Source organism: Pithys albifrons, chromosome 20 (genome assembly GCF_047495875.1).
Source record: "Pithys albifrons albifrons isolate INPA30051 chromosome 20, PitAlb_v1, whole genome shotgun sequence".
In the NCBI taxonomy this organism is placed as follows: Eukaryota; Metazoa; Chordata; class Aves; order Passeriformes; family Thamnophilidae; genus Pithys; species Pithys albifrons.
Genome location: NC_092477.1, coordinates 9221625 through 9235939, shown reverse-complemented (window position 1 = coordinate 9235939; position 14315 = coordinate 9221625). Strand labels below are relative to the sequence as shown.

At 50.9% G+C, this 14315-nt stretch overlaps 2 protein-coding genes across 9 annotated transcripts in view; one reads left to right on the top strand and one right to left on the bottom strand.

The window, feature by feature from the left end:
- The window catches only part of SETX (senataxin), a 29342-nt gene extending 26419 nt beyond the window's left edge, over nt 1-2923 (top strand). For both annotated transcript variants that reach the window (XM_071574172.1, XM_071574171.1), the window contains exon 26: nt 409-2923. In XM_071574172.1, the coding sequence (XP_071430273.1) occupies nt 409-1899 (1491 nt within the window). In that variant the 3' untranslated portion in view covers nt 1900-2923. The remainder of the gene's footprint in view (nt 1-408) is intronic.
- Nucleotides 2924-10472: 7549 nt separating this feature from the next.
- Nucleotides 10473-14315, bottom strand: part of NTNG2 (netrin G2) — a 45255-nt gene continuing 41412 nt past the window's right edge. For 4 of the 7 annotated variants that reach the window (XM_071574548.1, XM_071574542.1, XM_071574544.1 and 1 more), the window contains 6 exons: nt 13904-13954; nt 13426-13491; nt 12876-12950; nt 11837-12004; nt 11082-11216; nt 10473-10792 (listed from right to left, as the gene is read on the bottom strand). In XM_071574548.1, the coding sequence (XP_071430649.1) occupies nt 10569-10792; nt 11082-11216; nt 11837-12004; nt 12876-12950; nt 13426-13491; nt 13904-13954 (719 nt within the window). In that variant the 3' untranslated portion in view covers nt 10473-10568. The remainder of the gene's footprint in view (nt 10793-11081; nt 11217-11836; nt 12005-12875; nt 12951-13425; nt 13492-13903; nt 13955-14315) is intronic. The other 3 variants (XM_071574546.1, XM_071574547.1, XM_071574545.1) reach the window with 2 other exon arrangements.

The following is a 14315-nucleotide window of genomic DNA, read 5'->3' as shown; positions in this document are numbered from 1 at the left end:
TCGAGGCAGGGCTGGGAGCTGGAAACCACCCTCAGGATGCTCCAGTGTGGGGAAGGGAGTGCAGTTTGTGTTTCCTTCCCTGGTTATTGTTCCCTCCGAGGGCAGTGCTGGCCATTAGGGGGCGATGGAGCCGCACGGCAGCGAGGGAGCCCCTGGAAACGGGAAAGGGTCATTTCGGTGCTTCTGCTGGTTCAAAGTGCCTTCCCTGTGTTACAGCAGCCAGAGGGTCTGTTGCTGTTTTGCAGCTGAAACATAAGATTCCTCCATTGCTGAAGGAACATAACACTGGTTTCCATGACAGTTGTGTCAGGTACCTTGATCCAAGGGATTGTGCATCCTCTGACACCTCTGTCCGTTTGTGTTGATTTCTTACTAATAACTGGGTTTTTCTTTTCTTTTTTTAAACAGGAAGATAAAAACTGGAATCAGTTGATTCAGGATGCTCAGAGAAGAGGTGCCATTATCAGGACAACAGAAAAAAAATACAAGAGAGATGCTCTGAAGATTCTGAAGCTCAGGCCAGCAGTGCAGACCCCAGCAAAAGCAGGCACAGCGGCACCTCCTCTGGTGCAGCCTGGCTGTGGCAGTGCCAAGAGGGGGGAGCTCACAAATCCTGGAAGCAGCCCACGGGAATCTGCTGCTGGCCCTGGCCATGCTGTGCCCCAGGGAAGCCGAGGGCCCCCTCAGCCTCCAGGGGCTCCAGCTGCTGATCCCAGGAGGGGCAGTGCCGCTGCATCCATGGGGGCTCCAGCTACAGACTCAAGGAAGGGCAATACCTCTGTGCCTGTGGGGGCTCCTGCTGCTGATCCCAGCAGGGGCAGTGCTCCTGCATCCATGGGGGCTCCAGCTGCTGATTCCAGGAGGGGCAGTGCTCCTGCATCCATGGGGGCTCCAGCTGCTGATTCCAGGAGGGGCAGTGCTCCTGCTTCCATGGTGGTTCCAGCTGCTGATTCCAGGAGGGGCAGTGCTCCTGCATCCATGGTGGTTCCAGCTGCTGATCCCAGCAGGGGCAGTGCTGCTTCATCCATGGGGGCTCTTGCTGCTGATCCCAGCAGGGGCAGTGCTGCTTCATCCATGGGGGCTCTTGCTGCTGATTCCAGGAGGGGCATTGCTGCTTCATTCATGGGGGCTCCTGCTGCTGATTCCAGGAGGGGCATTGCTGCTGCTGCATCCATGAGGGCTTCAGCTGCTGATTCCAGGAGGGGCAGTGCTCCTGCTTCCATGGGGGCTCCAGCTGCTGATCCCAGGAGGGGCATTGCTGCTGCTTCATTCACGGGGGCTCCAGCTGCTGATTCCAGGAGGGGCAGTGCTCCTGCTTCCATGGGGGCTCCAGCTACAGACTCAAGGAAGGGCAATACTCCTGTGCCTGTGGGGCCTCCAGCTGCAGATCCCAGGAGGGGCAGTGCCCCTGCTCCCATGGGGGCTGCAGCACTTCCTGCCAATCCAGAGAAACCACGGGACCCAAGGCTGGCCAGTCTGGCCAGTAGAACTGAGGCAAAAGGGAAGGAGCAAGCCCTGAAAGATGGCAGTTGGTCAGCCCAGAGAAATCCAGGACCAGCAGCACAGCAAGGCCTTGTTGCATCCTCAGCTCCCAGGGATCAGAGTTTCAGAACAGTTGCCAGGGATCAGATTCCCAGAACAGAAAACTTCCAGAAGGCCCAGCAAACAGTGGGACAGGGCAATGTGCCTGTGCTTTCCACATCGTCTTACACAGCTCAGCACGAGAGTGACAGGAGAGGGGCCGTGTCCAAAAGCAGCTCAAAAGCCCCCAGTAAGAGAGGCCAAAGCAGTGGCAGTGAGCAGAACAAAGACTGTCGTGGTTTTACCAGGAGACCATCAGAGGAGCCACCAGAGAACACAGAATCAAGTTCTGCCAAGAAAAGAAAGATCTTTCGTTGACTTCACCGTTGGTTTATCACTGAAATTCTATTCCCAGATTTCTGTGTAGCAGGGACTGTGTTTTAAATTGTTTATGACACCTGGAACTCCCTTCTATTGATACCACTACTCTCAGTAGATCTTTTTGCCATCCTGTCCCTAATTGTGAAGGGACTTTATACCTGACAGTTGGTGGTTTTGAAAAGAGAAGTTGGGCATCTGCATTGCTTGGAAGAGCAGTGAATTTTGTCATCTAGGAAGCCAAGGCTGTAAATGTTTAATGATGTATATTTGTACAGTATACAGAATTATTTTAAGATCTAATTTGGCCAATACATAGCTTCTTATTTCCTTGTGTAAATGCTAATTTCTTAGAGATGTAATTTTTTTATGAAGAACCAGAGCAAAGCAAAAAAAAAACTAACAAAACCACCCCCAAGTCCAAAAAATAGCCAGACTTCCTTTTCCCTTTGCACTGGTCTAATTTATTTGATAGCAAAAGTGAATGTTGAAAACATGGTAGCAGTGGTTCTTCCTCATGCTCCACAGTAGTGCCTCAGGAGGCAGATGTACATTGGTTGAATGGAGAGAATTCTACTTATTTTGTATATTTTATTGCCTGTTTTTATAGGAACAGAAGAGTTTTTGTTTATAGAGGTGTGCCTTGAGTTTTGCTGCTGCTCCATCAGTTGGAATCCCTTTCTTGTTGCAGTGGCAACACGACCTGCAGATTAAAACCTGTGAGGTCTGTTTTGTGTCCCTGTGAGGAGTAATCAATAGCACTGTGGAAGGAATCTTGGTCAAAAGATTTAGGTAACAGTTACTGGTAATAACACTTGAGTTTCTTTGTGTGGAGCTTTTGGAGATCTACAGGGTTAAAAAGGGCAGGGGGTTCTTTCTAGCTGTTATTACTGGATTCTTTCCACTGTGCTGATGAGGAATATACAGCAATTAAAAAGGGATGGGGGGGAAAACAAACTGTTTCTAAGGGAGCCTTCTTCTAATCATAACATCTCACAATAAAAGTGGAATTATTTCTACCAAGAATTCCTTTGGGTCACTGTGAAGTATCCCTTTCTTCTTCTGGAGCCTCATGTGTGTCTCGTGGAGGGGAAGAGGAACAAGGCACGTGCCCAGAGTTCTGCATGGGATACCCTGAGCCTGCAGCACTTGGGGGTGGAGAGGCTGCAGTGCCAGTTGGATGCACAGGAGTGGAGCAGGTTTTGCATCTCCATGTGTGCTCAAGTGCAGCCTGAAACAGTCAGGGCCTGCTGTCCCTGCTCTCTGACTGACCCACTGCAGTGGCAGCAAATCAGCCACCAGAATTCTCTTAGCCATCATTTTTAGTTACATTTTCTGCCCTGCATTCAGTGATCAGTGTCAGCTTTGCCCTTTTAACCTTCCCCTGAACAGGTCCCTGTGATTCAGTCCTGGCAAACAGGTGCCTTACAGCAATAACCATCAGGTGCTGCTTCAGACTGTAATTGCCAGTAAAACTCCCCTCCTTAATGCACCCAAGCCTGGAACAAAGGTCCTTCACTGGTAACAGCTGCACTGTGGGTGTGTTGGGAGGCTTTTAGTTACCATCTGTGACTGTCCAGCTCCTTGTGCTGCCCAGGACTGAGCATTGTAGTGTAACAGGGAGGGATCTTTGAGATCCCTGTGAGGTGGGATCAGCATCTGTGCATTTTTTAGCTTAAATTATTCTTTCTGAGTCGGTTCAGTGAGCCCTGACCACCCTCTGTCAGCAGTGTGTGCTCTTCCCCAGCTGTTGTGACTGGTGGTGAGAGCAGGGAGGGCAGCTGGAGTGAGTCTGACTGGAACGAACTGGACATTTCGGGCACTCCCACCTCACAGACTCCATGCCCTGTGTTATGTTATCTCCCTTTATGTTAATAGGAATATTGAAAAGCACTGCCATCCTCCAGGCCCCCTGGCTCCTGTTGGCAGGGCTGTGCTGCCCTGCCTGCTGTTTGCACTTAGCACATTAAAAGGCTCTGTGAACCCCAGGGCTGGGGAAGCATTTGGGCTGCTGATGTGAGTAAAGTGAAGGTGGCAACAAAATGAGTGAAGAAATGCTTTGCTGGTAATTTAATACAACTTCATCACAGGAATGTTTCTCTGAAAGTTTCCCTCTAGTTTTTTTTCTCCTCAATCTGCATTTCAGATCCTTGCCCCATGTTTTAACATTGCATTTTTATTGTGCTCTTTAATGCCTGTGTTTTTCCATAAATCATCTCTGAAGTGTGGTCGGTGGCTCAGACCTTTTTGCTGATTTAATTCTAGATTTATCTGACTTAAGTTGCCAGTCTTAAGTTGCTGGCTTATTGCTGCCCTCTCAGTCTGCGTGGTTAATGATGTATTTGTTAATAAAAGAATGATTGGGTTGTTGTGCTTAGAACACTTGCCCCCCTCCTTCATGTACTACTTAGAGGTTTGTAGCTTTAATTAACTTTTTCCCTGTTTGTTTTATAGCCATAGCATGGAAAACCAAACAAAATCCCACCCAAAGCACATTTCTTACCCAAACCTGCAATGGGGAACAAACAGATCAGGTACAATTTTCATGACTTCTCTGCTGTTCCACTGTGTGTTACAAAGTGCTGAGTGGTGATGGGCAGTCAGTGTGTGTGAGCTGTGAGGAGAGACTTCCTTTAGTTGTCTGTAACATCTCAGGACTGGGGGCCATTAGGGGAGGCTGTTCAGTGCTTAGTGAGTGTTAAAGTTGGAAGAAATCAGTAAAGAAACATATTCAACACAACTTTATGTAAAACACTTTATTGGAGGTTGTGCCAAAAACCTTTGGAAGAAGCAGTATCCAGGTTTTTATAGAGGCTTCCATGCTGCTTCCAAGCTTGGCAGCTTAATTCTCAGTGCAAAGCCAGTTCCCTCTGTGGTCTTGGGTATCAGGAAGAGAGGAAAGTCTCTTCTGAGTGTTGGACTATGTTTTATTCAGGGTTTGGGGGATTTGGGGGTGTGGGTGTTTTTTAAATTTTTCTTTGTACACAAAATAAGCTTTCCAGTAAAGATGGAGTAAAATTGTGGCTATTCCTTTTTCCTTTAAGGTTTACTGTAATTGCTTTCCATGTCATTGCTCTCAGTCATGAGAGCAAACCAGGTGTGTGCAGTGATGGCATCCAACAGGTCCTGTTCCCTGGGGAGTGCCCCCTTCCCTGTGTGTTCCTGCACAGGCACTGGGTGCTGCCTCACCAGCTGTCTGGGGACACCAGAGAAGAACCAGTGGTTTGCAGGAGGATTCTCCCCTTGGGAAGTGCCAGAGGGAGGTGTTGGCCTCTTAGAGGGGTGGTGTGGGAGGGCCTGGGCAGTGCTGAGAGCAGGGGATGCCCCTGGGCTGTGAGTGACTGTCACAATAGAGCTGTGCCAGGCTCCTGGGAGGGCACCAGCCTCTCCTTCCTCCCAGTCTCCACATTCCAGTGCTGGGAATACTGGTGGGACAATGAGGTTTTTCAGTGCTGTCTCCTTCAGCAGCTGAGTGCTGTAGCTAATTAGCAACTGGTCTAATGGGTGGGGTGGCACAGGAGCTGGGAGAGAGATGTGCAAGGTGTGCAGGTTGGGAAGGCACTCCCTGTGCTAGTCCATGGAATGGGAATAACCCCCACCCCTGCTATGTTAACACAGGGGAGGCAAAGACCTCTCAGAGCAAGACAGAACTTGTAGTGACCAAACTTTTCTCACTGGGGGCAAACAATATTCTCAGTTAACATCTGTAAAATAGCATGGAAACCAGTCATTTCAGAGCTGACTTTTTTTTTTTTTTGGCAGTCACTGAAGTGTGGTGAGATGCTGGGGTTGACTTTTGTGTAGAGAAGGGAGAAGTCCAAGTGTCCAGCTGTTCATTCACAGCCCTGTGGTTGGAGCAATGCTGTGGATAGGCAGAACCACTGTCCTAAAAATGCAAGACATCCTTTCCCTTCTGCATGAATAAATGATGGATGAAATGACTGCTGTATTGTAAATGGAATTTATAATGTTAATGACAGAATACAGTCTCTTGCCACAACCTAATATAAAAGGTCTCCTTTCTTGTCTTTTTAAGCTGCCTGGAAAGGAGCCCAATGCCTTAGTCTTTAGTGCAAAGAAATGTGAGCTAAGCAGCCTCGTACATCCAATCCTGCTGACACGAGACCTCCTGGCCATATGTCCCTGTCTGCTCTGGCCTTGGCTAATTTGCCACCAGCTCCCAGGAAAAGTGTGATGGAAGTGAGGGTGGTTGGAGAGCAACTTGCATCTGTTACTGGGAAAAGGGAGAAAAGCTTGTTTATAGCCCAACAGGCTGCCCTGGGGCAGCTGTCCAGCGTCCTTACTGGTTTCACTCTTGAATGGAGCAAGAACCTTCTTTGCTACAGAGAAATCCCATCGGTTTTAATCCCTGAAGTGACAGAGTGGGGTCAGGATGGAGCTTTTGGAGTCTGGTGTTGCTGCTGGCCAGGAAAAATGGGTGGGTTTAGGCTTTCCTCACACGTTTCACCCTGCAGTGGAACTTGTTACAACAGGGAGAGAATCAAAATGCCAAAGGAGCCTTGGGGAGGGTCTGAAGCTTTTCTCTGCATCTCAATCAGGGGGGGATTTTTAGCCATTTTCTGTGTGATTGTGGCCACACTCTCCAGCTTCCTGTCACAAGAGCTGAGAAGATGGGGATGGATGCAAAGCTCTTCAAAACCCAGCTCTGCTCTTGTTTCTGAGCAAGAACACTCAGTTCCTCCTTTATACTTAATTTTATTTACATTTGAGGCTTGTCATGAGAGCCAATTATAGAAGAGAACCCAGTGCTGAGACCATGAATTTTATTCCCACTGAAGGGTTGGTTCTCCAGCCTCCACAGGGCTCCTTAGGAGTCTCTCCTGCAGCTGAGATGTCTGCTTCCTCATCTTTAAAAAAACAAATAACAGACCTGGGAAGTGCCAGTGGAATTTTTCCCCCCTTCTTCTGTCTCCAGTTCCTGGGGACTGTAGTTTAACATTTTAGAGGTTTTTGTTGCCTTTGGGGTTTTTTTACAGGTTTTTGTTGTCTATTTTGTTTAAATTATTGCAGGTTTTTGTTGCCTTTGGGGCTTTTGGTTATTTAGATTTGTTGGTGTGCTCTAAATAGTTAAAATCAGAGTCGAATTTGAGATAAACAAGAAAAATCCAAAGCTCTCCTTGTGCTGTTTGGAGAGGTCACTTTTTGCAGGCAGAAGTGTAATTTAAAAACTTTTCCAAGCAAAATCCACTGCAGGATTTTGTGACAGGATGCACATGGAACCTCTTGAGAGAGCGCAAGTGGCTTTTCTCAGAAAGAGAAGTACTTTTGGGTTAACCTTTCCCCAAGTGAAGTATCAAGCTCATTGGACAACTTCTCCCATTTGGAAGCATTAACTGATGTACAAATGTTTCTGTCTTAAAGAAGATGAACTTTGGGATCTGTGGGCACTTGCTGTGATGGTTTCTCTGTGTTCTTTCAGCTCTCTCTGTGCAGACACCCCTGTGCTAACAGATGTCTGCACTTAATGGATCTTCAGTGCTGAAGCTTTCAGTCTTTAAATTATTTTCTTAAATACCAAATGTAAGTTTTATGTGAGAGGTTTTCTTTTCTGTCTTGTGTTACATGACTGCAAGTTCTGTAGCACGTGGGATGGGTAAAACACTCCTGAGTCCCACACATTGGGCTGGCTCTGAGTCTGAGCTGTGGGAGGGACACCCAGAACTCCCTCTTTGGGCTCTTACAGCCTTTAGGCCATTTGATTTCTCCTGTGAGGTGGAGCATGTTTGCCCTTTGCAGTCACTATTTCACACAGGGTTTTGCTTCTGCACCCCTGGGAAGAGCCTAAGGGTAGTGTGGAGGGTGGGCTTGTGTTTTTGTTCCCAGCATCTTTCAGTGTTCTGTGGTTTGTGCTGCAGGATGGGAGTTACAGAACCATCCCTTGGGCTTTGGTTAAAGCAGGTCCAGGGCTGAGTGTTACTCATGTTCAGGGTTCACAGGGAGGTGGTGCCATCTCTGCAGCTGAGTTATGAAGCCAATGATGTTTTATCTTCAAAACATCTAGTTGAAGATGTCCCTGCTCAGTGCAGGGGAGTTGAACTAGATGACCTTTAAAAGGTCCTTTCCAATTCAAACTATTCTATGACTGTAAAACCCTGAAGCCAAACAGCCAACACCCACTCAACTGAGAGAAAGTCCTCAGACCTCAAAAGGTCTGGTGCAGAGGTCTATTGCCTTCAGCAGTCATCATTCCTGGGCTGTTCTGAGCTTTGTTGTGCCCTTCTGAGGTGATTTTCTAGAGGAATTTGCTGCTGCTGCTTGGCATGTTCCTGCCTGCATTGCAATAAAGGTGAGTCTGATCAGTGCAGAGTCTGTCTGGGATGTGGCTTTATGAAACAGTAAATTTTCTGTTGCTTAATCTAATATTCTTGAGAAAAACACTAGTACAGGGGAAGGAGAATGTTGCTTCACCTTCCAGAAGTGCCATTAAAGATCTTGATCTTGTTACAGTCCTTTCTCTGCTATTACTTGTAAGAACAGTGACATGAGGATTTAAAGTCTCTTGCTGTCAGAAAGTACAAAGAAAGAGCAAATGTCGATATCAACAGAGTGTTAAAGACAGGCAGGCAATGCTGGGGCAGCCACTGCCTCAAGGATCAGAGCTCAGCAGGGCAAGCTTAACCCTCTTATTTTATAGTGAATTAACTAAGCCCTGTGTCCTGCCTCTGGGATGGTAAATGCTGCTCAAAATGTGCACCAGCTTTATGCTGCTCTTTGGAGTGACAGAATATCCATCCTGAGTCCTTCCCCTGTCCCAAAGCACAGGCTCCTGCCCTCTGTGGGGAGGTGGCTGTCCCAGTGGCACTGGCTCTGTGTGCTCAGGATCCACTGTCTGGGCTGGGAGATGCTGCAGGTTCCTGGGCGTGGAGGTGGGGGCTGGTCCTGGCACTGGGCACAGGATGGGCTGCAGGGACAGGACCATGCAGAGACAGTGCTGAGGCACAGCAGGTGATGACAGTGAAGCTCTTGGGTAAAAGTTCCACTCAGGCAAGGACAGCACACCTGGAGATGCCAATGGAGGCTGAAGCCTGGACTGTGTGGGCTCCTGGGCTGGCTCAGGGAGTGTCCTGGAGTGGGATGGGGGCCAAGGGCTGCTCACCAAGAAGCCCTTCCAGAACTCAGCAAGCTGGAGCTGGGGGTATCTCCCATCTTCTAATCCTCCACTCAATCATCTCTTGGCTCAGTAAATCTTTGGATATGACAACACTATAGCTCTTGTGTTTGTGACATTCCCATTGTTCTGGCTGGGTTACATCATTTCTTGTCTCTGGTTTCTCTTGCTTTTGCTTATGTGCTTGGTTGCAAATGTCTCCTCAGAGAGGAGCATGTTTGTGAGCCTGAAATAAGTTGATCTAGTCCCTGTGAGCTCTACTGAAGTTGTAGGCTGTGGCTGCTTAAAAATACTCATAATAAAGAGCATTTTCTGCCAAAGGTGCATCACAGCACCAGCTGGAGGCAGGGGGAGCTGGGATGGGATTGGGACAGCTGAGCGTCCCCTGGAGAAAAAACCCTGGACCAACCAGACTTCTCCTGCCACAGACTCATTTGGGAATGGCCTTTCCACACAAGACCAGGGCTTAATACATCACTCAGGCTCTGTTCATCATCTATAGTTAGTCTAACCTAGGTTCAGCAAAGTAATTAGAAGAAATAATTAACAGCTCTCAGTGATGAGGCAACGTCTCTCCCCCTCCCCTCTCCCTCACCATGTGGTGCACCTTGGTAGGGACTCAGAAAACACAAGAGGACATTATGAATCAAAAAAATAAGTTCTTTACCTGTAATTAAGTGTGCACACAGAAAGGAAAACGTGGTGATCAAGCAGCCATTAATAGTTGCTTTACTGGAGGAGGATACACCAGAATCAAATGCTCATGGCAAAATGTCCCTTTAAGTTGTGGTTCTGTTATAACATTTAATCCAAACAAAAATAATTCTCTACCAAAAAAAATATTTGAACCATACACTATTTGGACAGGTGTGGGTAAGACACTGCACTCCTCAGGTGCCACGGGCCCCCTGGTCCCTCTGTGTGTCCTCCTTAGGGGCAAGAAAACAAAACCCAGCAATGAGAATACAAAATCAATGCAGCAACTAGAGCTGTAGGCAACAGTATGTGCGTGGCCAGGCCAGGCCGATGGGGACGTGGGACTGTGCACAGGGATGGAGCAGAGTCCCCTCAATCCCTTCCCCTGCCTGTGTGTCGTGGGGCTCTGCAGTTGTCATGACAGGCTCTTTAGAAACAGGACACTAAGAGGAGAAAAAATAAAAAGAACACCCCAGCCTATACCAAAGTAAAGAAAGTAATAATAAAAAAAATCTCCCTTGGATGGCGGCACTGGTTCAGTAGAGCCCTGGGGCGCCTGTGAGGGGCAGGAGCAGCCCCTGTGCAGAGGGCAGGACGTGCCCTGTCCCTGGCACAGGTGGGGCAGTGCCCACACTCCAGCTCAGGGCTGGGCCACCCCGGGACGGGCTCGAGGGCAGGAGTCAGCCCCGTGTTCTCTGCGTGCCTCTGCTGGGAAGGTGGGCCCAAAGTTGTGCAAGTCCTAGCGTGAAGGAAGGCGGAGGAGACGGTGGGAGAGCCACCCACCAGCTCGGGCTCCCCAGGTCCCCCGGGTGCTGTGCCTGGGCTGGGCTCGCTCCCTGTGGGCTCAGAGGTCCACCCAGCCACGCAGCTGCAGAGCCAGCACCCCCAGGGCAACGGTGCCCAGGCTGCCACCCACCCCAGGGGCACCATCACAGTCCTTCTTGTCCACTTCACACCTGGACTGCTGGCACAGCACGCCCTTGAAGCCCACAGGGCAGATGCAGCGCTGGTTCTGGTAGCAGGTGCCGCCGTTCTGGCAGAGTAGGAGCTCGTCGTCACACACGTTGGCTGCGAGAGGGAGGATGGAGGGAAGGGTGTGGGAGTTAAACCCCTGGACTGCGGCAGAAATGAGAAGCTTTTAGCTACCAGTGGTTCAATTATCCAACCCTCGTCGTGCCAGCGCATTTCCAAAGCCAGAGGAACACGGCAGGAGGTGCAACCTCCACAGGCAAAGCTCCGGAGTTGGGAGGAATGGCTGGAATCTGCTCACCCTGCGCCCCGAGCACCACAGGGCTGAAGGTGTCCCTCCTGCCTGGTCCCACCCACCCCCCCATGCCCCCCAGGCTCGGGTACTCACGGAAGCAGCCCTGTCTCCAGTAGTAGTTGGGCAGGCAGTCGTCGCACTTGGGCCCCGTGGCGCCCTCCCTGCACTCACAGTAGCCGGTCTCGTTGCAGCGGTCGTGCATGGAGCCCATCTGGTTGCAGTTACATTCTGGCCAAAGGCAGGGCGGTCAGTGCCTGTCCTGCCTGGGGTCTCTGTGAGTGACAATTCCCTGAGGGAGGCACTGGGGACTCTGGAAAAGCCCAGCCATGTGCTACAGGAGGGATCTGACAGACCAAGGAAGGACACGGTGGCCTGAGACAGCCTGGCTGTGCAAACAGCCATGGGTGCAAAGGCCACCCCTCTGTGGAGCTGAACCCCTCCTGGCTGAGCAGTGCATCTGTATCAAGTTGGAAACTGGAATTTTTTACTGTGAAGGTGGGCAGGCCCTGGCACAATTTGCCCAGAGAAGCTGTGGCTGCCCATTCCTGAAAATGTTCAAGGCCAGGCTGGACAGGGCTTGGAGCAACCTGGTCTCATGGAAGGTGTCCCTGCCCGTGGCAGGGGGTTGTAATGAGTTGTGTTCCAACCCAAACCATTCTGTGATTCTATGATATCACTTGGGCTTTGCTTTCAGGGAAGAGCCACTAAGAGGGGGCAGAGCCCGTAATAACTGCACACAGGTGGGCACACCACCCTCCAGAGAGGGGCTGAGCTGAAGCCACCCCATGGAGAGGAGCCTGATGAGTCACCCCACCCCGGGTGGCCCTGCCCGAGGCTGGCACACTCACCTATGCACACATTCTCGTCGTCCAGCTCGGCCGAGCTGTTGCGGTAGAAGCCGAGGCGGCAGTGCTGGCAGTGCTGCCCACGCGTGTTGTGCTTGCAGCTCACACAGGTCACCACGTTCAGGAAGTCAATGAAGCTGCAGCGGTTGGAGTGCCCGTAGCACTCACAGTCTGTGGAGAGGAGGAGACACTCAGGAGCTGGGCTGGCAGAACCCTCCCTGGCACTGGGAGCTGCTTTGGGGGATGTTCCTGCCTGGATAGAATGCCATGGCCACTGGCACAGGGCTGGGCAGGGTGAGGGCACACTTTGGGGGTGCTCCTGCCCAGGTGGAATGCCATGACCACTGGCACAGGACTGGGCAGGGTGAGGGCACACTTTGGGGGATGCTCCTGCCTGGCTGGAATGCCATGACCACTGGCACAGGTCTGGGCCAGATCTTATTGGGAGTTTAGAAGTGTAACACAGGAGAAAGGAGGTGACATAGCTCTCTTGTGGCCCAGCTGGTCAGGAAGTTCCCAGCCAGCATGGGCAGGAGAGAATGTGGGCAGAAACAGTGCCAGCCAGGTCTGGGCTTCCCAGCCTCTGGAGAGGAGGAGGAAGGCTCAGAGCTGGGGCTTTGTTTCAAGCAGCAACATTAAACATTTAAGGTGGCAGAGGGATGGGATGGAAGGGTGTGGGTTGCCATGCACATGCAACTGGAGGAGGAGACTTGTCTCAATGAAATGATGACTGGGGAAGATGGAGCAGGGCAGAGGTTTCCCCAGGGTTCACAGCTGCCTGAGGAGGAACTGAGACTCTGTTGTCATCTTGCCCCCATGTGAAACAACTTCTGCCTCGTCAACCAATATCCCAAGAATTTCAGCTCAAATTATTCTGGCTGCAATTCCCAAGCATTGTTTCAGCCTAGGGATGCACTCCTACACACAGCTAACCACGACTTGGACAGCCAGACCCTCCCCATCCCCTCCATGTCTGAGTCTGCTGGACCACATCACCTGTTGAAGACAAGCAGCCCTGGAGCACCATGTCTCCTCCTCTTACCTTTATATGTTTCAATAGGAGCCACTGGGCCAGAGTCTGGTTTGAGCCGGATGAGTTTTGAGCTCTTTGAGGATGCTTAAGGAAAATCAGAGACACGCTTTTTCTCACTGCTTAGCACTGCCCCATGCCCTCCCCTGCCACCAGCAGCTCTGCCAAGAGAACAGTGCCAAGCCAAGAACACCACTCTGGCAGTGCTGGTGTCCATTTCTGCACTGGACAACTGGGAGCTGCTGAATTCCTCTTCTTCTCCCCTGCCCGAAGTCTGATGCATGAAAAACTCCATGCACGGTGCTGTTGTGGAGCTGGGAGGAGCTACTCACACATTCCCCCTTTATGCACATGGGGTGGTGTGGATGGGGTTGGTTGGGATAAGAATCTACAAGTCTGAACAGCTTAAAAACATCTACTGGCCCCAGACTTGGTTTGGTGGTGGTCACACCAACTGGCACCCAAAAAGCTGCCAGGAGGACAAGTGGGACCTGGCAGAGGTGCCAGAGGGTCCTGCAGAGCAGGTGCTGCTCCAGCCTGGTCCATCCCCAGCAGCACATACCTGTTTTCTTCCCGTGCCTCTTGCCTGCAGAGTGTGCTGTGCGCCCTGCTTTGCTCTTCGGAGCCGCTACGCCAGAGGAGAGAACACATCTGAGTGCTGGGGTGGGGAGAGGCTCCCAGGGATGGTTCCTCAGGAAAAGGGGCTGCCCCAGCTGGGGTGCTGCTCCCTGGGGGCTGTGCTGGAGCCACACCATTCCAGCCCACAGGGTAAAGGCCATGGAGCTGATGGGGTTTGGTTGGTGCTTTGGTGACCCCAGTGAGGGGCAACACTGAGGTCCCACAGGGTGTTTGGGAACAGGCCCCACTGTCTCCAAAAGACCTCCATGGGGCTGGATGAGCAGAACTGAGCTGAGATGGACCCTCCAAGAAGGAGGGCAGATTGTTTGATGCTCATGCTGAGGACAGGTGGGTTGTCGTGGCCTATGACATTGAGGGAGAACCCTATCCTGCCCCAACCTTGGGGATGGGCATGCCCTTACCTCGCATGTTCTCTGGGGGGGCTGGTGGCTTCAGCTTGCGTCCAAGTGCTGCTGTGTTGGGGGGTCATCACAGGTGGCACCAGAGAGAACATCAGATTTAACACAGATCCCCCCTTGTTTACTTAAAAAGGTGGGAAAGGGACACTGGAAGCTCTAGGCAGGTCTCTAGGGTGGGTGGGTGGAGCTGTATCTGGTTGAGGATGTGCTGAAGCAGGAATGAGAGACAGTCTCCTGAAAATTGGCATTTTTGAATGTGAGGAGAGATAGGAAAAGTATTCCTAAGGGAAGGATGGGGAAGCTGCTGGATGGCTGAGTGTTGGCATGTGGTCTTTACACTGCCCAGGCATGGAGAGCAGCCAAATCTGCAGACCAGTGTCAGGACTCAGCAGAGCCCTCCCTGCTCAGCACAGAC